Genomic DNA, 24676 nt, shown 5'->3' with positions numbered 1-24676 from the left:
AGTATTTCCCAGTCTATAGGGCAGGCTATATACTTCAAAACTGGCTGATTTAGAAACCATCCCAAGTAATCAACAAAATGACCTCTGCATCAAGGAAACATATTCATTTGGATCATTAAAAAGTAAGTTAACTCATATTTCAAAATGAACAATAATCTCTCCTACATCATTCCATAAAAGTATACCAAGTTCTAATGTAACCTTTTCATATAAAGCCAGTTGTAATCATGGCACAAATGGAAAAACAATTTCCAGAGAGGAAAAAAGATTTGTGTATACCCCCCATATATCCACTTTGCCACCACAATTTTACCTACTTTGGACATCAAAATAAAATACCCTGTCCACATAAACTAAGCTACTCAAACTTTTGTGAAAGCACAATCCCTGCAGTTTGGATCTGTTGGGGGGTAGAAAATCAAGGGAGCTGAAGTTACAATATATCAATTCCTGCTGTGAAGGCTATCACAGGAAATTCACTCAACAACTGTCACCACAGAATTTTAAATGAGTTTCTTTTTGCCGCTAAATCCCTAGTAAATGATATCTAACTCCTGTTGGCCCAGGTGATTTCCCCTGCAGTTACTCCAAATGAGATGAACACATTCAAAATTCTGTTATAAATTGAATATGAATTATTTTTCAACAAGTGTGTGGTTTATTCAATGTTATATTTAACAGAAACTCCAAAATAAAACTACCAGAAAAATATGCAGTATAATGATCCATATTTATCTGTCACAGGGTGAAACTGTATGATTCCAACAGACTCACATATCAAATAATAATGAGGGTCACACAGACTTCCATATCGGGTCAGAACTATGAATGGCACAATTGCCACTTCTCTTATTTTAGACTGGTCTCAGCTTTCCCCCATGTGTTCCGTATTTTCCTATTCCTCCCAATTTCTAATTCACAACAATCCAATAAGCTAAGAGTACTGCAGCGGCATTTCATTTTTCTGTCCAACATTATCTGTACCTCATACTGATCGAACGTCTGAGACTGGCCATCATCAGCTTATGGTATTCTAGAATCACCTTCCTCGCACTGATGGGAATTCCATAGGGAACTGAGTATGGAGAGAAGAGATGATGTACTCAGCTAGTAAGGATTATTATTAGAACATCAACCGATGAAAGGGCATGGATAATATGGTATGTATCAACAATGGAATATTACTCAGCTATTATTAAGGGGAAGAGGATGAAGTCCTGCATTAACGACATCAGTGGGCTAAGTGGATTTCATGAAATAAGTCAGATTTTATAAATCACACATGATTTCATGCATATGTGACATATGAAGAAAGGATAAAATAGATACATAGATAAAATGAATGAACAACACTGAAATACTATTAATGGGGACCAGATGGGAAGGACAAAGAAGGTGGACAAATGAGGAGTAATGGGACAATTGTACAGGAAAGGAACTGGGCTTTTAGTGGTGAATCCAATGAATTCTAATACACACGTTTTTCCGGTGGTCAATCTCTGAAATTTAATGCAAAGTTACTTTGAGGAAGAAGAAACAACAAATGGATAGATAAAACAATGAATGCTTCAGCTAGTGACATTGCTGTAAAGATAGTAAGGGCTGGAGAGACTACAGCTTGGGCAGGGAGAGGGTAACTAAAGGCTGTAAAATAAAATAAAATGAGTGGGGAAAAAAAAAAAAAGAAATGATCTGTGAGTGCAGAGCCAGGAGTAAGGCCCGAACACAGCCAGGTGTAGCCCAACCTCCCACATCCTCCCTCCATTCCTCCCACCAAAAAGAAAATGGCGGAAAACACACTGAGATATCACACAACACTTGGGGCAGGGGTGGGGCAGGGGTGGAGAGGTGATTCTAGTGGATAAATAGGAACACAATGTATGACACGGGGGTAAAAGAAACTGCTTATTCATTTGATGCCTATCCCCTACTAGCCTCCTCTACTCTGTATGTGCATCAAGAACTAAGACAGCTGTTAACATTTTTATAATTACCATTCAGTTTATTCTATCCTCCTTAGTGTTACTTTCTAAAGAGGAGCTGGACATATGTGAGGGAGCTTTAAACCTCTGGTGAGTCTCAACTGACTGTCTATCCAAAACCCAGTTTCTTAAAATTCATATTATTTTGTTTTGAACCCAGGGTAAATAAAGACAAACTGTGTCTGAAATCTCAGGGGGTCATCTAAGGTTAACCGGACATTTAGACACTCAGAGAATTGCCATAGGCTGGGCAAAGCATGAGTCAAGTAGGAAAGCCACAAGAAAAGAACGACAGCTTCCCACTGAGCCACGTCAAGCATCGACCTGTGGGATTCCTTGCCGCAGTCCTGGAGATGTGGCCAGCACGGGACAGAAAACCAAAGCCTACACAGCAGGTACTGGAACTGCTCTGACTGAAGGGGCTTCTGACTCTTAACAACTGAAATTTTTGTTTGTTTGTTCGGGGGCCACAGCCAGTGATGCCCTGGGCTTTCTTCCTGGCTCTGTGCTCAGGGATCACTCCTGGCAGGACTTGGGGGATCCTAGTTGGTCCTGGGGACTGAACCCAGGTGAGCCATGTGAAAGGTAAGCAACTGCTGCTGCACACTTGCTCCCCCAACTCCAGTAACTACAATTCCTTAAAAAGAATTCATAGGGATGGTTTTAGGGGCCACCTTCATTTGTAATCTTTAAGATTTTTTTTTTTAAAAAAATACATTATCTAAATGCACTGAATCTCTGATATAGGATTTTGATGTTCAATCCAATAGCCATTAGCTGCAACTAACTAAATTATAATTTAAATTTAAATGGAAATTAGAATTCAGTTCTTCAACCACACCAGCCATATTTTAAGCACTCAAAGCCATAAGTGCCAGTGGCTACTGAACTGAGTAACGCAGATATATAGAGCCTTCCATCATCACAGACGCTTTACTGTAGAGCACTAAACTGGCTACTCTTTAGCTGCTACTCTATCACAGTGACCCCACAGTGCTTTCTCAGACTTTAGAAGAAAGTTATTTCCCAAAGCATCATGATCATTTTGTATTCTTCTGGCACTTCAGCCTAACGCAGTATAAAATAATTTTCCTTATTACTTAACTAGAGGACAATATGTTAGAGAAACCCAATAATAAAGAGTAAGGCATTTAATACTGCAGAAAATAAAATTACTTGGCAAGCATAAGAAATCATGAATTTGGCTTTCCAGAAGACTGCTCGTATACACAATCCAGAAATTCTTAAGATACTTTGGAGCAAAAGGAATGAAAAAAATCAAATGAGTTTAGTTGGAGAAAAGCAACAAGAGTATTAAAGAATTGAAGGCTTTCTTACCGTCATGAGGCTATGTGTTCAAGCATCTCGAACATGCTAGCAGTCATCATAATTTAAAAAATTTTGTTCTGATCAGCAATAAGGGCTGTAAGAATAGAAATCAATATATAGTTCTAGAAACTAACATCATGCCAAGTACCAGGTGGGAACTCCTTTAATATGTGCTAGATAAAACAAATCCTACAAAGCTGAAAGGTTTGTGGGTACAAACTCATTAATTCCCATGCCAAAGAACCTTCACAAGTAGTAGCCATTATCTATAACTAGTCATTACAAAATATATTATTTACCAAGATGTAAATTTGCCTTAGACAGCCAGTTGAAGAGACAGGAAAGATTTTCTATTCTTCTTTAATATAACAAAGAAAATTACTAAAATCTCTTTTTCTGTAAAATAAAAATTTAGCCCTTTTCTTCCACTAATTTTAAAGGAAGTTATGCTAGCAAAAAAGAATTTTTTTCTACAAATTTTTTAACTACAAAACCCTAGAGGAATTTAGTATTCTACAGAATTGAGAATGGTAGTTTACTTGCAAAGCAGATGAATAGTGATACAAATGTCTGTTTTCAACCACCTGTTTCCCAAAGAAATCCTACTCTGCAATAAACCAGCTCAAGCAGGTTCATACTCTAATGCCAGGACTCACCACTGTGCCAGTTACAGACAAAGAGATGATGCAGATGCACTGAAGGCTAAGAGCCTGATGATGAGAAGATTATGCAGGCTAAGGACAGATATATGGGTCCCTATGACCACATGAATCCATAAAAGAAAATATTTTTTTTTTTTACTTTTCTTAAGGCAGAGACAGTTAAAACACAGGAAAGGAAGTTAGAATGATCTAAAGCTTGAAAAGGAATCTCATGAGGCATTGCTGCTACCAAGATGTAGCCTACACGCAAAGACCAGAATGAGGTCTCTAGGAGGTTATGAAACTTATACAGGGAAATTTGGGCAATTTCTAGGAGCAAAGATATGGCCCTTGGCTCACATCCAATAAGGATAAACATCCTTTGGTGCTACAACTGCATAGAACTTAATCTGGACAACAACATAAAGCTGGTAAGCGATCCCCACCCCTGAACCTCTAATAAGGCCCAGAGTAAATTGGCATCTCCAGTTTACTGGGATCTAGAACAGATTTCCAATTGACAGGCATGAATGCTAATAATCAAGTATTATTTTAATGCACTGAATGTATAGCATTTTGTTATTACTACAACAGAAGGTTCTTACCTAGACACATTAACAAGATCTAAGATTCATCTTCCTGAATTCTTTGTCAAGTCACTAGTTGACTCGTTAAAAAACGCTGCCACTTTTTTGTCTGGGTAACATGACACTCCTGAAATACTGACCTCACATATCTCTAAAACTATACACCACCTACTTTGCAGCTGCTCTCTACTCTAGTCTCCATCTGCTTGTAAACACACAACAGCTCGATTTTTCATGAGGCCAACCAGCATTTCTTCTACCCCGTTTACTTCACCTGTCATCAAGAAACTGAAACTGTTCTGGTACTTTAACAGTTTGTTCAAGCAAACACACAAACAAACAAAAAGTCTAAATACCTAATAAAATGAAATTGTCCATGTTACAAATAATTGTAAAATGCACATATAGGCAAGACCCCAGAGAGAGAGAGAGAGAGACAGAGACAGAGAGTGAGAGAGACAGACAGAGAGAGTGAGAGAGAGAGAGAGAGAGAGAGAGAGAGAGAGAGAGAGGCCATCCACTGTTGAATATAAACATGGATGGGGGCTAAGGGGCCCCCCCATGTGTTAGCTCCTTTGTACATAATCAAAGAGTAACCTGATATATCTGTAACACTAGGGGCTAAACGCTGCTGACAGTGATAAGTCTACCTATATTAGAATGCAAGATCACATTTTGTGTATTTTTTAAAGGGGGAGAGAGGTACAGGTACAGAGATACAGGAGGCAGGGTGCTTGCCTATCTTATGACTGACCTAGGTTTGATCCTGGGACCCCATATGGTCCTGTGCACCTGCCAGGAGTGATTCCTCAGTGCAGAGCCAGTAGGAGCTGAGCACCATTGGGTGTGGCCCCCCAAAAAGAAAAACTCAAAGTTAACAAATAGTGGGAATGAATATATTTTTCTAATTTATTAAAATACTAAAAGGTAACTAGAACACCTTCACTATCATCACACAACCAAAAGCTTGTGTTGCTCGTGCAGAAAAGGAACTAGGTTAAAGTACTGCTAAAAGCAGGAATCAGGAAGAGAAAGCTGAGAATCAACTGAAGCACGTGCCCTCGTAGTAAGGCTTCCAGATCATTCATTACCCAAAAGTTCCTCTCTACTAACCCTCTTTCTAGCACACTTAAATGCTCAAAAGACTTTTCAAAATGAGAATTCATAAAGAAAACACTGAGGACTCTACTATTCTCAACATTGGGGAAAGCTGTTTTATATAGGGATTGTATTTCTGATAAAAAAAAAAAAATCTGCAACACCTTCTCCAGATGGAGCCCTGGCGACACTGAGCAGCAAGTGACACGGCTCTGGGATTCGGGACTGGGACACATTCGAGCCCCGGGGGGGCACTGGAGTGGGGCGGCGCCAGCCCAAACTCCAAGAGGTCTCGGCGCCATCTTGCCACAATTAACAGAGAAGCGGCCAGGCATTCTGGTGAGCAACATGGCCCGGAAAATCCTCCAGACCCGAATTGGGGCCAATAACATGGGGGAGCCGGAAGGAGGAGGTGCAGCCACAACACCTTCTCCAGATGGAGCCCTGGCGACACTGAGCAGCAACTAACACGGCTCCGGGATTCGGGACTGGGACACATCCGAGCCGCGAGGCCACGTTAGACCTTTTCTAAAACCTGAAAACATACAATCTTTTAATGGAAAACTAATTGTCAAATGCTTCCTTAATAGGGTTATCTTGTTTGGGGGTATAACTCCCACAACAATAGTGAGCTTTGTGTTAAAATATGGAACGTAATCAAGGTGAAGAGAAAATGAAGTGAAATTCATCTGTTATACAGTTGGGGTGGGGGGCGGGGGGTATACCGGGGATTTTGGTGGTGGAATATGGGCACTGGTGAATGGATGGTGTTTGAATACGGTATAACTGAGACATAAACCTGAGAACTTTGTAACTTTCCACATGGTGATAAAATAAAATTTAAAAAAATAATAATTAAATAAAAAATAAAATTAAAAAAATATCTGCTTTAGCATATACTCTACAGAAATAAATATAGGCATGTGCAATATAAGTAGATGTGCTTTGTTAAGGAACAATATGACAAAAGCAGTCTGCAATAATACCAAGCCAGACGCATTACATTACTGATTTCGAAAATAAAGGTCAATCGAAACCTCTGCTGACTAATTAAAGAGCTGCCACAAGTCAGTCCAGTGCTGCAGTCTGAGCAGTGACTGTAGATACTACCTCTCTTTGTTAGTTTATCTTACTTTGATATCTACTTTGTTGCTGAGTTAAACAAACTAATAAAACTGGGAGAAATAACACCTTTTAAAATTGTTCTTTAATTAAAGGCAAAAATAAAAATAATAACTACTAAAGTGAGCCATTATGTGCTGTCTCCAATAATTTCCCATCTTAAGGTTGGAAATAAAGGAGGAAGACATATACAATGGGGGAAAGGCACTTTTCTTAAAATCAGCACCCTGATTTACCAAGTGTCAACAGAATTTCAGGCATGTACTAGCCCAACTCCACCAATGACCCCAGATCCCCACCCACTTCCCAGTCCCCCAAACCTCTGCCATCCAGTTTGCCTCCTTAACAGGCACATTCTAGAGTTTAACTATTGTAGTTTGGGTCCCATGCATGTAATCATGTTGGTGATTCAGATAAATGCAGCTATGATGCCTCTATATCGCTGATGTGTGCAAGGCCCGAGAGGCATAATTTTTAATAAGAAAAACATCAAACACCTAAGTTATCACTTGTAGAATCCGGCTACAACCTTTCCTCTCTAGTCTTGTTTATATCACTTGCAACTCAATTAATAAAAATATTTTAAATTGCACTATTGATAATCTAATACCATTTGATAAATATTATGCCATGGATACATAATTAGAATGTTTTGTAATTAAATATACTTATTGTAAAAAAATTCTACATTCACAGGAATATATTATAGTACCTTTAACATCTCAAAATTAAAATATAATTCCACTATACAATTCAGCCTAGAAAATGTGATTCTGGGCCCAAGTACAGGAGCTAAGGATTGCTCCTTGCATGCAGGCCACTTTGCCAGTGATCCCAATTCAATCCCCAGCATACAGCCCTCAAGCACAGCTGGTGATCACTCCTGAGCACAGAGCTAGGAATAGTTCCTAAGCACCAGTGGGTGTGTCCCAGAAAACCCCATAAAGAAAGGGAAAGGGGGAGGAGAGGGGAGAACAAAGGGAGAGGAAAGGAAGAAGGTGAGGAGGGGTGAATCCAAATGCCTTTGTACTTCTGATCTGACTTTCCACTGGCATTTAATAGTGTTTACCATCCCTTTCTGAAACATTTCCCTTAGCATCTTTGAAACCACTGTCCCTTTCTGTGTTTCTTGTTTCATTCCTAATTCTTCCTGACATTTTTGACTGGTTTCTATTTTGAAGTCATTATCCACCTCTATCACTGACCGCTATAAATCAGTCAAATATGAGATGCCATAGGTTCTGGTCACAGCCACTTCTCTTGCTTTCACTCTGTATTCTCTCCCTGAATACTCAACTACTCCCCTAGTTTTAATCACCATGGCTAACAGATAATTAGCAAAATCTCTTCCCATCCTAAGCCTCACTCCTGCACTGTGGCTCTGTTATTGAGCCACTTAGCAAGCTCCCACATGCCCCACAGGCATCTCAATTATAAAACATCACAAACCAATAAGCTTGGAACAGAGAGATAGTACAGCAGGTAAAGCACTTGACTTGCAGGCATCTGACCTGAGTTTGATCCTGGGTACCTCTTTGGTCCCCCACACACCACCAGGAGTGATCTCTGACTGCAGAAGCCAGTTGTAAGCCCTGAACACAGCTGGGTGTGGCCCAAAACACAATATACAAACCACTGAACCTATAATCTCAACGACCATATTCAATCCTTAATTCCCTTGTTTTCCCTTAGTGTTCTTGTCCGTTAATGATACCATCCCTCACAACAAACTAAAGGTGAATCCAACCAGAGCAGAAGAACAAGTCCACTGTGGCCCCATTATTCAGGGAAAGAACTCAGTGAAGCCCACAGCTCAATTAATAAAACCATGAATCTCGGGTATAATTCTATTAAGTTTAAAAGTTGTGTAAATTGTTTTAAGTGTCTCCCACATGAAACCAAAAATTGTAATTCCTTGAGAACAGAGATCTTGTGTCTTTTTTTATCCCAAGCACATACAGGCACACAGTCTAATGAAAGAAAGAATGCTACTGATGAATAAATAAGTTTGTCCTTCCATAAGATTCAGAAGCAAAAACAGCTTTCTGTGCTCAACTTTTAACTACAGAATTGGGATCAGCTAAGAATATTTGAACTCAGCATTTCTACATTTTCAGAATAATAGATTTTGCTAAGCAATATTCTGGATTATTAGATCAGCTAAGTCTTGCACTCATTCTCAATAAGGCCTATAAAATGATTTGAGGCCTCTCGATTGCTACTTAAATTTTTACAGGTATTTGTATCATCTCCCAAATTAGTTTTATTGACAAATTTAATTAAAATGCTATTCATCATTCCTCTTTGATCATTAGATGCACTAAACAAAATTAGACCTAACAATGATCTCAGTCTCAAACTCCTAATGACCATACCCTGCAGGTAACATTAAATTATAGTTCATGCAAATCAATGATTATATTTTCCTAACAAGGTTTCATTAGCTTTTCCCAAACCAAACAGTACTGCTTTCCTATTTTGACCTAAGAAAATAAAGTAAAAGAAAAACATTACTTTTAGATAGTGGGAAGAATACAATGCAATATGCTTGAAAGACATATCACAAGGTTACTTTGTAGAACATGAGTATCAAACTATGCATATCAGCTGCCACCCTCCATACAGATGTCTCTGAAGTGGTAATAAAAAGAGAAACCATTTGGTTTAATAATAATAAAAAAGCAACATCAGTTGGTGCATATTACATGTAGCATCTAGCTCGGTTGCCTGGCAACCAGTCCTGAGTGAACTCCACAGAGAATGAAGGCCTTAAATGAACGTACAGTTTGTGCAAGTTTCAAGGACTCAAAGAGACATGTCAGTAGTTAATCTAAATTCTAGTTGACAATTGCCATACTGAGGTGGAAGAAGGAGAATCCATCTTTATTGCACACAATCAGGCATTAACTAACTAGATATGAGATTCAGCTCTTTAGTTTTACATACCATCTCAACCAGTGGTTTTATGGGGGTGACTATATGATTTATAAATTACAAAAACTTTATGCAGAAAAAATTACTATGACACTCATTTATTCATTCAATAAAACACAGAATGAATTTCTATCTGTTGCCACGTACTGCCCAAGTCATTGCAAACATAAATATAATATAAAGTCACTTTACAAGCTCTCAAGCAGCACATAATATAAGGGAGAAATTAATAGGGAAATAAATAATTATAAATTCTGTCTCTTGCCTGTGCGCCTGGCTGTCTTCCCTGGGGCCCCTCAGAAGGGGAGGGCTCCAGCTTCTCTCCCCGCCCCGAGCAGCGCTCCCGCAGCCGAAGACCTCTGGAGCCTAGCCACAGCCATGCTCAAGGCCCCTCTCTACATGTTTCAGACAAGCCTCATGCATGAAGGTACCAGCAGAGGAAACCAGGTGTGTGGAACCCGGGGCTGAGATCTCCAAGCCTGCTCGAATCGGGACTGAGCCTCTTCCCCGCCCCCCCCAATTTCCCATTTTCCAGTAGCTAGGTGGTCACACCCAGGGACTGCCCCCAGCATCGTGTAATCCCACCAACGGCCCACATCCAGAGACTAAAACCCAAGTTCCCGGAAGACATCTTATAACCTAGTTCTCCCTCTGGGAGAACCTGGCTAGCTACCAAGAGCTTCCTGCCAATATGGGAGGGTCTTGCAAATTCCCCATGGTGTATTCATATGCCAAAACCAGTAACAATGCCGGGTCTCATTCCCCTAACCCTGAAAGAGCCTCCAATGCGGCACCATTGGGAAGGACGAGTAAAGAGACGCTTCTAAAAATCTCAGGGCTAGGACGAATGGAGACGTTACTGAGACCACTCGAGAAATTCGACAATCAACAGGATGATGATGATGATGATGATGATGATTAGTTCTGTGATACAAAGGTAGTACTAAGGTATTATGGCAGCATATTTTTTAAAAAGGAAGGATTCAGATTAGGGGGTGGGAACAAAAACTAACCAATCAGAAAAAAAACTTACCATAATTCAAATTATGCAACTAAAAGAAAGAAAACAGAGAATTCTCAGCAAAAGGAAAAGAAAAACTAAAATCATTACAATGACAAAGAGTAATTTCCAGGTATTTGGTGGGGCTGAAGGTAAGGTATACTACACTGAATGAAAAGTTCATGGTTAGTACAGGTTCCTTCCAGACAAACTTCATATGCCAGACTATAAAGTTTAGACATCATCCAGAATGAAACTAAGGAGAAAAAGAATGGTTTTAAACCTTAATCATGTAAACACCCTAGAAATGAGGAGACCCATAAGCATCAACACTTTAGTAAGCATAAGTCTAAAGTATAAGAATGAAATTTGGGGCTGGAGATATAGCACAGCAGGTAGGATGTTGCCTTGCATCCGGCCTACCCAAGTTCAATTCCCAGCATGCCATATGGTTCCCTGAGCACAGCCAAGAGTAATTCCTGAGTGCAGAGCCAGGAGTAACCCCTGTGCATCGCCAGGTGTGACCCAAAAAGAAAAAAAAAATTAATGAATTTGCTAAGGAGGCAGTGGAATGTGAAAGAGAACCCTGGTCTTTGGTGGAGGGACAATGACACTAGTGGTGGGTTTGGTATTTTTGCATGCCTGAAACTCTATTATTACCAGCTTTGTAATCCATGATGTCTAAATAAATTCTTGTTTTAAAAATTAATGCTCAACAAGTAGGTTATTAATGACTTGAACTTATGTCAGAGAATGGAAACAAGGAGGAGCATCGTTTTGTAGGAGCACTTCCTCTTGAAGTCATCCACATCCCCGTTTGGGCTTCATGATTTCTCTTCCCTTACTTTATTCCCTCTCTCTTGTTCTCTCTCTCCTCTCTTAATATCTAAAATAAAGCTCTGTGACATTTTAGAGTTTCTAATTGTTTCTTAACTGAAAAGGTTTTAACCACTGTAAACTACTTGATCCACTTTCATGCTCCTGATTTCTGAGCAGAAGGAGGCTGTGCCGGGAGCTTACCTGAGGTGGCTGAGCAGCGGCTGGAGTCTCTCATCAGACTGCACAGCAGGCAGGGATCTGGCCGTTAACTAAAAGCAGAAAGCAGGGTTAGTTAAAAACAACAAAGGTCAAATCTAAACAACTTGAATAATAAACACAAAATATGACAAGAAAGGAAAGAGGGAAGAAAGGAAAAGTATCCTTAAAATGTAAGGACATCAGGCCAAAGAGATAGTACAGCAGGTAGGACTCCTGCCTTGTGTTCCCAGGTCCCATCCCTAGCCCCAGATGTGGTACCCCAAGACCCAACAGAGTAATCCCTGAGCACAGAGCCAGGAGTGAGCCCTGAGAACTGTTGATTGTGCCCAGCTCCCTTGCAAAGAGAAAAATAAAAAGGACATTTTCTTTTAAATCAAAGAGTAATAAAGAAAGATGATACATACACTATGTGATTAAACGCATAATGTGTAATACATATATTTTGTGACTCAAGAGGTGACTACAAAGTTTGTATGGTATGTCACTGCATTTAGAAAAAAAAAGAAGGCAAGGTAACAACTAAAACAGGAGGGCCGGAGCATTACCACAGCGGGGAGGGCATTTGCCTTGCACTCAGCCAACCTGCATTGATCCCCGGCATCCCATACGGTCCCCCAAGCACCTCCAGGAACAATTCCTGAGTACAAAGTCAGGAGTAACCCCTGAGCACCACTGGGTGTCTCACACACACACACACACACACACACAAGAAAAAGAAAAACTAACACAGTAGTTCCCATTGGAACTCAACAAAACCCTTAGTCATGAAAATATTATCTTTGCAAATGAAAACAGAGAAACCTGGGGCCAGAAAAATAGTATAGCAGGTAGGGCGCTTGCCTTGCACATGGCTGACCTGGGTTCAATTCCCGGCATCCCCTTGAGCATCAACAGGAGTAATTCCTGAGTGCAGAAGCAGAGTAACCCCTGAGCACCACTGAGTCTGGTTTAAAAACAAAACCAAAAATGGAGAAATCTTCAGGTTTTAACAACTAGTCAGATAGGACTGGTTCCAGGATGATGAAGAAACTGTGAAGAGGGACTTTCATTTAGCGCTAAACGACTGGGAAAGTGGTTACATGTAGAAGTAGAGGTGTACACACTGCACGCATACACACACACACAAACACACACACACACACATATCTATGCATTCCTTCATTTTAAGAATCAGATACATAACCAACTCCAAATATACTAAGGCAACTCCAAATGTTTAATATTGAAATATGATATCAAATTGGTTTCAGAAACAATTGCAAGAACTAGAGCCTTATGTTTAAATAGTGACAACTTTAATATAATAAATATAATATAAATATCATATACTATAATATAAGTGACAATATAACATTAAAATGTGAAATTCTCAAACAAAATTGCAATAACATATATGTCTACATATTTCTCCCTGCTCTTTTTATTATGAACTGTTTAGGGGTACAAAAGCCATGCAAAGCATGAGTCCAGCCAGCTGAGCTATCTCTCTGGCATTTCTCTTTGTTATTAAGAGAAGTTCTGATAGTACAGCAAGTAAGATGCTTTGCCTTGTACATGGCTGATTCGGGTTCAATCCCTGTCACCCCATACAGTTCCCCAACCCCCCACTAGTAGTGATCTCCAAGCAAAGAGCCAAAGAATAAGCCCCTAGGAACCACTCTGTGTGTTTGTGTGTGTGTGTGTGTGTGTGTGTGTGTGTATACACGGAGGGCGAAGGGGAGCATACTTTTTTCTATAAGAATTTAACCCAGGGGCTGGAGCAATAGTACAGAGGGTAAGGCGTTTGCTCTGCATGCGGTCGACCTGGGTTCAATTCCCAGCATCCCATATGGTTCCCCGAGCACTGCCAGGAGTAATTCCTGAGTGCAAAGCCAGGAACAACCTCAGTGCATCGCCAGGTATGACCCAAAAAAGCAAAAAAAAAAAAATTTTTAAGGGGCTGGAGCGATAGCACAGCGGGTAGGGCATTTGCCTTGCATGCAGCCAACCCGGGTTCTAATCCCAGCATCCCATATGGTCCCCTGAGCACCGCCAGGGGTAATTCCTGAGTGAAGAGCCAGGAGTAACCCCTGTGCATCGCCGGGTGTGACCCAAAAACCAAAAAAAATAAATAAATAAAAAGGATTTAACCCAAAGAAATGAAGAAACATTAATCCAAAATAAGTAAACAGTTTGGAGCAACCTTAATAAAACAACAAAACAAAAATATAAGATTCTTCTGGATTCAATTATGTCAAAATTGTTCCTGTATTCTACAGACACTTGACAATTCAAGTGAAGAACCTTCTTCAAGACATAAACAAACAGAAAAATACCCTGTTTTTATATAGAAAATTCCCTCTGATTATTTCATATATTATTATAGTTAATATATTAAAATACTCTGAAAATTAAAAATAGACATTTATCAAATCTAATTTTTCACAGGACATCTCTGTAAAAAGATAAATAGCAGATGATCTCATTCATAAGAAACAAAGCAAGGGAAGAGACAACATCCAATGAAAAACCAGTAGATTCTGAGGGGAGAACTGAAGTTATCAAGTAGAGGGGGTAATGGGCTGAAAAGGTCCAATGGACACTGAAGAAAGGAAATTGGCAATTTGGTACGGCACGGTAACACACCCATAAAACATAATTCTTATAAACCACTATAACCTAAAAAAAATAGTTTTTAACACCATCACATCACTTCTCAACCATATACTAAATATACTATATACGAAAACACGTTGAACCTAAAATGCTACATAAAGTTTTATCAATAATGGAGAAATATTCCAAATTCTTAGCAAGAATCTCAGTACATGCAACAAAGTTACTCACTAAGTAAACACCCAATAAGTAAAGATAATTTGTCTAATAACATTTTAGTTTGGTTTGGGGACCACAGTGGCAGTACTCAGGCTCTGAGCTGAGGGATCCCTCTTGGCAAGGCTCAGGGAATCAGAGGGGTGCTGGGGATTGAGCCTGTATCACTCTTGTCCAAGGTAAGCACCTGCCCTGCTGTACTCTCTCCAGTCCTTGCTACAATTTTAGTACAACTAAAATTCTCTCCAGTATCACAAATAAATGTTAATTTCAGTATTTCATGATACATAAAATCTTAACAAGGTTTTATAAACAGAATACTTTAGTATACCTTATACCTGCTAATGGCAAATCCCTTTGCAAAACATGTCATTTTCATTGTTCAAGAGATTTCATGGCTTGAATTTCTTAAAAATACTATGAAAATTTATCTAAATATTTCAAAAGCCAATTTTCAATAAACCAAGGAAACAGACTGGACTTAAACTGTTGCTTCTGTCCATCTACCAATCAAACTGTCATTTCTAAAGTTAAACAAACTCCTCAGTTACAGCAAAATACTTCTAAATATCTATTCATTCCACATAGGAAGTATTTTTTTGCTCTAAATCTTAAGTCTTCCCTTCTTCCTCAATCAATTAATATATTAATTATCCATTCACTGTAGTTTCTGCTTTCATCTCACCTCTTTCCTAGTTTATTCTCCACACCAAGAATACAGAGAAACTTCCCAAATGAAAGCTAACCACACCCTCAGTTAAAATTATTTCATATGGGGATTGGAGCAATAGTACAGAGAGTAGGGGGTTTGCCTTGCACTCGGCCAACCTGGGTTCAATTCCTGGCATCCCATATGGTCACCCAAGCATTGCCAGGAGTGCAGAGCCAGGCATAACCCCTGAGCATCGCTGAGTGTGACCCAAAAAAGCCCCTCCCCCCAAAAGAAAAAGATGATTTCATACTTCTCAGACGTTTTCAGTCTAAAGTTATCCTACCTGCACATTTCTCATGGTGGGCAGGAATGTGAGGGGCTTCTCAGCCTCTGCCTGTTCCATGAGACACAGTGGAGGCTTATCAGGCAGAAACCTGCCGTCCTTGCAGTTTCTGGAACACTATGTGATTCCCTCCCCACCCCTTCTGCACCCCTCAACTTATTTTCAAGTTTGAATATTATTTAGGAGCTATTATTTTCAAGCTGAATCACCAAGAATCATTCCTAAAAAATGCATACTGTTAAGTCAAATTATTTCAAGGAAGATTTTTTAGATTCCCTAAGGTTTCACTTCCAACTTTGAAAACAATTAGCATTTCAAAAAGAGCACTATCTCTTCCAGTTAAGGAGAGGAGGTAATAAAGCTTTCCAAAGCTCCTTAAAAGTAACAAAGCCATCTGTCTGCTGACCTTTTGCTGACTGAATGTAAACTCAATTTCAGGGACTGCTGGCACCATCCCTGTCTTCTGAAATTTCTCTCTGAGCAGAAGTAACTACTTCTGCATCCACTGGATTAGAAGGGGCACTGCATCCTTAGAGCTCCAAAGTAACAAATATGCAATAAACATTTAGTGAGAATATGATGAACTCAAAACTCTACAAGTATATGCTTACATTCACTGATAAAAATATATCATGTCTACATTTCATAATGATACCTTTTCAAATTTCCAAAATCCTACTTTATACAAAACAATTTTAAATCAAAATAAAATGAATTCACAACTGTCTAAACTAGTAGCAACGTACTACTAGCATAAGATAGTAGCATTTAGGACTTCCCTGTATCACTGAAATTACTATTTAATTCAAATAAACTTTGAAAAACAGTTCTTTTTTATTTTATTTATTTATTTATTTTTTTTTTTTTGCTTTTTGGGTCACACCCAGCTCCTGGCTCTGCATTCAAAAATTATTCCTGGTGGTGCTCGGGGAACCCTATGGGATGCTAGGAATCGAACCCGGTTCAGCCACGTGCAAGGCAAACACCTTACCCACTGTGTTTTCACTCAGGCCCCTCTTGCTTTTTTTCTTTTAATAGAAAATGCAGGATGTCCTTGCATATCATGTAGCAACACTGAGAGAAAAAGGGGATCTATCACAGTTTACACCTGTGACACCTACACGACCTGCTGTTTGTGTTAGGGCTATTTCATGGTCACCAGAATAAAAGTTGGTGTAACTATAACTTATTTCTTATTACTGTGAGTAGTCACAGGTGAGCTAATAAGATGTCCTCCATTTATTAAGAATATATCTACCTTCCAGAATTAGGTAAAGCAAAGTTTGTGCTTTTTTCCCCACACAAGTATAAGAGAATACAGACTGAAAAATATCCTTTAAACATCAGTAACGCCGAGTATGTCTCACACTTTATCATGTATTTGTTCACAAAATTTCAAACATTTTGCTCTTAAATATTCTTTTTAAAAACAGTCACTACTTTTCTTTTTAGTGCCAACAAATATCTCACAGACCTGTAGGGCATCAGATCTAACACTATGATTGTAGCACTGTAGCACTGTCGTCCCGTTATTCATTGATTTGCTCGAGCGGGCACCAGTAACATCTCCATTGTGATACTTGTTGTTACTGTTTTGACAAATTGAATACGTCACAGGTAGCTTGCCAGGCTCTGCCGTGCGGGCAAGATACTCTTGGTAGCTTGCCGGGCTCTCTGAGAGAGACGGAGAAATCGAACCCGGGTTGGCCACATGCAAGGCAAACGCCCTACCCGCTGTGCTATCACTCTGGTCCACTGTGATTGTAGTGCTAAGGAAACTGACTTCTCCAGCCCACAGGCTGCTAAGTGGGGCAGGCACGTGCTTTCTCCTTTGGTGCTAGGCTAGGGCCCCACACTGTTCAAGGTCTTTCCATTGCTCCAGGCCAACACCAAACACTCCACACTTGTGCAAATTAATGCCAGACTGGATCCCCACACTTCTCCAATTCCCTTTTCTTTTTTTTTTTTTCATTTGCTAGGGGTATACCTGGTGGTACTTGAAGCTTATTCCTGGTTCTGCATTCCAGGACCACTCCTGGTGGTGCTTGGGGAACCATATGAAGTTCTGGGGATTAAACTTAAATCAACTGTATACAAGGTTTAACACCTTACCAACCGTACTCTCTCTCTCTCTGGCCCTCCCTTCATTTTTCAAACAGAATCACACTCTTCAAGATTCACAAGCCTACAAATATTCCGCCTTAAAAATTCCCAATTATTTTGCAGTAAAGATTTCTTAATGTCATCTGGGATATACTTCAGTTGTAAGTAGCCTTCTCTTCAGAGATTTCCCATAACTATCCTTGGTAAAGTGAGACTCTCTCCACAGCTATTTTATTGCTCAGGTACTATACAATATTCACTCTCTAAAATGGTCTCGTATGCATTTGTTTGTTCACCATACACTTATCTTGGGGCCAGGATGTAGTGGGTCTGGGGTGTGGCTTCAAGTGACAGCACAGGACACCATGTCCCATCCCCTGGCACCACCTCCCGAAGACAAGTATGTAAATTCCAACTGTCATCTATCCATCTTTCCCACCACTCACCCCCAACTCCTCCTCCTCAGAACTCCCTGTGTTCAAAGTAGGCACTCTATAAATATTGAAGAATGGATAAAAGGCTCACCTCCCTCAAATATTTCCAACAGAAGCCGTTAGCTATGAAAGTCACTCTAGATAGTATTGAACAGTGACAAACCTTTTGGCCTTGGATTACAAAACTGATTATCAAGCAAGGGTGGAAAGATGGGAGGGCAATGAGAATAGAGGTAACAAACGGACAGTGAGGAGAGTCTTGGGCATTTTAGTGACAGTGAAGGTGCAGTAATTTTGGAAGTCAATTCCATAGATATTAACATTATTGCAATCAAATAACCTAAACTATAACTTACGAAGGTTTCCCTTAAAACTCTGCATGAGACACTGACCCTTTTGATCTTGTTTTTCGACCATTTTCTTAAGTAAATATGACCTATCAACCTGAAGAGTCATACATATTTCATTTCCAACTATATTCAGTAACTTAAATCGTCCCTTTAAAAGGAGGGCAAATACTCATGATTTAATGCAGCTGAAACTGTGGCATGAGGTTTATAGGAAATAAGAACCCCCAAATTATGTACATCCTATTAAAAAACCACCAAAAACAAACAAAAAAACTCCCCTGTCATGGTTTCATCCTCCTTATCTGTCATCTTTACTTTTTTGTTGAGTTTTTTTGGGTTTCACCCCCCCCCATGTGGGGTAGGGGTGACATTAAAATAGAACAAATAAAGCAGAAATAGTGCCAAAATATATTCTTTTCCAATTTAACTAAAAATTCTTAACACAAAATTCCAAGTCTTTTATTGTGAATACCTTTTATTTTAAAAAAGCCTAGAAAACAGACTTGCAAAATTTCACAAAAAGAAAGAAACACATGACAAAATAACTATTCAAGACTCATTTATTCCCATGTAAAGAAACCTCCTTTGTCATTTGTATACAATGTTTAAATAAACCAATTCTGTGTTAACATATTTAAGAGTACAATACTAAGGGCTGGAGCGATAGCACAGCGGGTAGGGCGTTTGCCTTGCACATGGCACACCGGAGTTGGATTCCCAGCATCCCATATGATCCCCTAAGCCCCGCCAGGGGTGGTTCCTGAGTGCAGAGCCAGGAGTGACCCCTGTGCATCGCCAGGTGTGACCCAAAAAGAAAAAAAAAAAAAGAGTGCAATACTAAATAAATGGGTTGCAGTTTCAGGCAGGGAATTGTTTTTTTAAAGGGAGTCCAAAATACTTGCCTCAAAACACTTCTATCCCAAAGGGACATAAAGTTCCCCCTCCCTTTCAAAAAAGAAAAAGTGAAATCAGACAGTAGTTAGAGGATTAATCAACTCAAAGACAGAAGAACCACAAAAGCTAAAGCATGTTTAGTTCTGGTATCTTTTGAAGAGTAAGACACAGAATATTTTCTTCTTAGACTTTTCACTGACAGTAACATAAAAAAAAGTCATTTTTAGAACTATGGTCCTAGAAATATTGAGTGTTTTATTATTTCTATATAAATTTGTGTTTGAAGTAGTTCACAAGTCTATGGGCAGAAGAATTGACTGATAATGTAGCAATCTAAAGGACAGTCTCTAGAAAGGAGCCACGGATCCATTATGAAGAACCAAGTTATAGCAAAGACAGTAGCATAGAAAGACACATATGAGTCAGAGTTAGCACAGAGGTTAAGGCTCCTGCCTTGAACGAGGCTGACCTCAGTTCAATCCCCAGAACCATAAAGTTTCCCAGCATCTCGAGGAGTGATCCCTGAGTAAACATTGGCTAGGATGCGGGAAGGCAGGAAGGGAGGTAAGGAGGAAGAGAGGGAGTGAAGGAGAGTGGGGAGGACAGAAATATGAAGAAGTTATACTCCACTGAACTTTATTCCTAAATCAAAAAGAGAAGTTAATAGAAAATATCCAGGCAAGTTAATTCTGTTCACTGCAAAGCAGTGGTTATAGAAAGAACAAGACTGAGAAGAGTAAAGAAAATTATTAGTTTCTAGGCATGCTGAATGTAAAGAATTTATGAAGGTATATATTCAAAAGGTAACTGAATATAGATAAATTTAGAGTCTAGTAGATGATAGGGAAATAATCTAGATTTAAGTGTCAAGAGCAAAAAAGCTGAAGGTAAAACCAAGAAGCAGTAGAAATTTCACAGCAATTATGCATAATGCAGGCATGTTCAATTCTCACTGACTAGTATTCTTTTGAACATCGTTCCCAGTAATATTCAGGAGACAGTGTAACACTGACCGTCAAAGTCTGCTTTGGATAAGAAGATCAGAGAAACCTGCCAGGTATGTGTAGTCTTGGGTGAAAGTTAGATAAGAAAAACAAGGAATCTTACCAACAGGCTTAGAAGTTTTACAATAACAATTTTATTAAGCAATTATAGATTTATAGGATAAGGAATACAACCTGCAGTTCATTTAACTCTTTTAATGCATACCTTGATTCAGTGAATTTTGTTTATGAAGGAACAAAAATATATCCCAAGAGAAGCACTCTTCTCCATCTCTGAGACTACTGCTCTTAAAAACCTAACAGATTGTGCTGTCAGCCCATTGCTACTTCAAAACAAAATATTTTAAAGGGGTCAGTAGAAAGAAAAAATACTTCATGCATTTCTTCAAATGATGAGCAGAAAGGTCATACTAAGAACATTAAAAGAGGTTAACTACATGAGTAAATACGGTAAGCAGTTTTTAAAGAGTCAATAGACACTTGGAAAACAAAGGTGACTCAATCTTTTAAAATGAAGAACAAGAGGGTGGTTTCATTTTAAAATAATAAATCCCTTCTCTCTGAACTGTTCACCCAACACTGGCTAAATTAAAACACATAAAAATGACAGGAAAACAATGCTCACTTGGAAAATATTGCTCAATTTTGTTCTCTTGTGTTTGTACCCTCTACTATTCATTTCAGCTTCCTTACAAAATTCAAGAGGAATGACAACACACAGTAATATCAAAGTTTAATCATGAAAGAAACCCAACCCAGGTAACAGGAGTAAGTTAAACACTTATTTGCGTATGATAATGTTCTACTCACAATATTAAGAAAGTGGTATTTATGTAAACTTACAAATGGTAGAGGTCAAATTTAGGTGATTTTCTTTTAGTGTGGCTTTTTAACTTTTAGTACTGTGGCTTTTGAAGGAGTTTTTATTCAGAACATAACAGAGAAGATAGGTCTGAGAATTCCTAATTACCTCCTGCCCCATACATGAAGCATTTCCCACATTATCAACATCCCTCATGAGAGTGATGGATCAATACTACTATGTCATTGTCACCAGAGTTCACCCGGTTTACATTAGGGTCCATTCTTGCTGTTGTATGTTCTATGAGTTTGGGTAAATATCCATCACTCTCACATCACAGAGCATACACAGTTACAACACTCTAACTGTATTCCATCCACTACAGATCCATCTCTTTCTCACCCCTAACTTTTGGCAACTATTTATCGTTTTACTATCTCATCACTCTGCCTTTTCCAGAATGTCACAAAGCTGGAATCATACAGGACGCACCCTTTATAGACTGATTTATTTCACTTAGAAATACGGATTAACAATCCTCCACATCTTTTCAAGACTTGATAGCTCATTTCTTTTTAACATTAATAACATTTGATTCCCCTGGATGCACCAAATTTCACTGGTCTATTTACCACCTGCAGGACATCTTGATTGCTTCTAAGTTTTAATAATTATGAGTAACATGCTATCATTTGTGGACAGTTTTCCAATAGGTTTTTTTTTCCATTAATGAGAAACAAATTTTTTTAAGTTCCAAATGTTTTTAAATTCTCATTCATACAAGACTTGAAATGGCTCCTACTGCACTCTGTAACTATACAAGAATAGCAACTCAAAATTTAGAATGTGAATTCTTTCCTAGTAATTGGCAGAGGCACATATTATTTTATAATATACTCTTAGAGACACAGATATTAAGAGACACATAGCTTATATATCAAAAAACTATCTCTGAAATCAAAAGGACACGTCTTTTTACAATAATAAAAAGATAATGCTTTAGAAAAAGAAAACAGGTTGTTCAACAGAGCTACCACCACTTTTATTACGAAGACCAAGGCAGATGTCAACTAAAATTAACTTTTACAAGCAGCTGCTCTTTTAAGTTCATTGATTTTAAAAACAGAAAACCCTGAGTCTTTTTGAACTACATCTTCTTATAAGAGCAACAGATCCCAATTACAAATCCCAAACTGTGAGGTTCCACATTGTATTCCTCCTTGCTTCTAGAACTAAATTTGTTCTCGTTTCATGTTTTCCTTGCCTAGCTGACAAACTGCTCATCTCTAGTCGGAACAGTCCAGTCCTCCGAGGATCACAGCACTTTCTGCTTTTCACGGGGCTCTTAAACATATCATCTCTCTTGATCTTCACATCAGAGTTGGTTTCATCAGTACAATGTTTTGGTACATGGAAATTCCCCTATCAGCTGGCCACAAACATGATTTTCAATATGTAAGCTCAAAAAACCAACCAACGACCTTGTCAAGCAAAACGCATAGATTCCATTTGAGCTCTAAACATGCCCAAGTAGTTTAATTTCCAAAGAATATTAAACAGTGCTGAGTTAACAAGATATTTCCAGTTCAGAAGGCTGGATGATATGAAGAACTAAGAGAGTAAACCTGGGAATACTGCAAGCAGACATCCCAATGCTGATTTTTGATCATGAAATCTGTGGGGTGAAAAGAAGCTTGTTATTCAAAAGGCTAACCTAAGCACCTTACTGATGCTCTCCATCACTTAGAAATGTAAAACAATTGCTTGAGCAAGAAAAAAAGGGGATATTAAGAGATACGTGGAGATAAATGTGCATGGGTGATTGAATTTTCGTCCTTAGACTAAAACACCCATAAAATCATTTTACTTCCAGAATACCTTGATAATTTTTGCTAAAAAAAAAAAAAGACATAAGCTGTTCTAGTGAGCAGTTTCACAATCAGACCTTTCATAGGCAAAAGTCAGATCTGGCTGGTAGAATACAACTTGCTTTGCTTTTCATATTGGCACCACAAAGACTAAACTGTCAACCTTTTGTTTGCTCTCTTAAAGGATTGCTCTTTTGCAGACGGGGTGGGGGGGGGGGTGGGGGGGTGGGGGCCAAGTGTTAAGTTAAGGGTAGTTAAGAAATAATAGCAGCAGCAACATAATCAGCAGTTTTCATGATTTCACCACACGCAGGGCATTCTACTGGGAGTTCTATGTACATTCTAATCTTCACACTACTTGCTAGAACTACCACTATCTCTGAGACCCTGCAAACTAAAAAAAGTTTTGGTGCCCCTAGATATCTGAGGAGAATGAGAACAATGACCTTTGTGCCTAAGCACCAACTTCTTTTTTCCCATGTACTTATCTACAAAATTAAAAAAATTTGATTCTTGAACACATATTTTAGCTTTACTGTACAAATAATGTTTACTTCATATACTACAAAGTTAAGCAGTCTTATTATTGTTCTATCTATACCATAAGCATTTCCCAAAATATTTAGCCCTAAATATTTTAGTCATTTGGCTTAGAAAACACATTACCACATTTTTACTCCTTATTTCCTCCCACCCAGTTCACCAAGAGAAGACTGGGGTGGTACCTGTGGGACTGGAGAGTTAGAGACGACTCTAGGCCTGACTATACCCACTGCCCATTCCCTGTATTCATTCCTATGATTACACACACACAAAAATAAAAATAGAGAGGAAAAAGCCCTGACATTTGTTACCAGCCATAAATATTTATATGTAAAGACGCTTTGAATCTACTACATTTCTAGATTCTTCACTCATTTAAATAAATTTGAGACGTGACTAAGTTCTAAGTTTCTTATGATCACATCATCATTTTTGTCTCCCCAAACTTCTATATCATATATCATATTTACATTTGACAATTTCTTATAAGAAATATACTTCTCTGGGAATTTCTAGAACCAAACTATTCCTTTACTATTCACATGAATCTTGACCAAGATTTTATCGTGTGTAACTTTCACAAAATTCTATCAGTAGAGAAAAAATGCCATGTGAGGGCTGATGTCCAGTTACAGGGATTTTTGCTCGGAATGCTGATGACATGGGTTCAATTCCCAGAACTGCAAATGGTCTCTGAGGCCCACCAGGAGTTATCACTGAGCACAGTCAGGTGTGACCCCTCCGCATACCAAGAAAAAGGAAATCTATGTGAAACAGTGTTGCCAACTGTATCTATAGGTTTATAGTAAATGTTCAAAAGACTAGCCAGAAAAATCGTGATATTAGTGGTATACAATCCAACACCCATCCCTTCATCAATGTACATTTCCCACCACCAATGTGGTCTCTCCTCTCCTCTCCTCCCCCCTTCTCTTCTTTCCCTCCCCTCTCTCTCCCTCTCCCTCCTCTTTTTTTTCCTCAACCCCCCCCCTCCCTGTTTCCTTCTCTATTCAGGTATTCCAAATCTTGGGTCAGCCTTGGGAGATTTTAGGAATCCAGGAATTAATCCATTTCTTCAAGGTTCTCTTGTTTTGTGGCATAAAGATTCTCAAAGTAATCTCTGATGCCAATGGTCTAAATG

The 24676-nt window shown here is 38.9% G+C and overlaps 1 protein-coding gene across 3 annotated transcripts in view; it reads right to left on the bottom strand.

Moving 5' to 3' along the window:
• The window catches only part of PRIM2 (DNA primase subunit 2), a 320487-nt gene that overhangs the window by 144707 nt on the left and 151104 nt on the right, over positions 1-24676 (bottom strand). For all 3 annotated transcript variants that reach the window (XM_055136087.1, XM_004605876.2, XM_055136086.1), the window contains exon 8: positions 11714-11781. In XM_055136087.1, the coding sequence (XP_054992062.1) occupies positions 11714-11781 (68 nt within the window). The remainder of the gene's footprint in view (positions 1-11713; positions 11782-24676) is intronic.

This window comes from Sorex araneus, chromosome 4 (assembly GCF_027595985.1).
Source record: "Sorex araneus isolate mSorAra2 chromosome 4, mSorAra2.pri, whole genome shotgun sequence".
NCBI classification, from domain to species: Eukaryota; Metazoa; Chordata; class Mammalia; order Eulipotyphla; family Soricidae; genus Sorex; species Sorex araneus.
The sequence above is the reverse complement of the archived record's forward strand: the minus strand, read 5'-3'. Positions and strand labels throughout refer to the sequence as shown.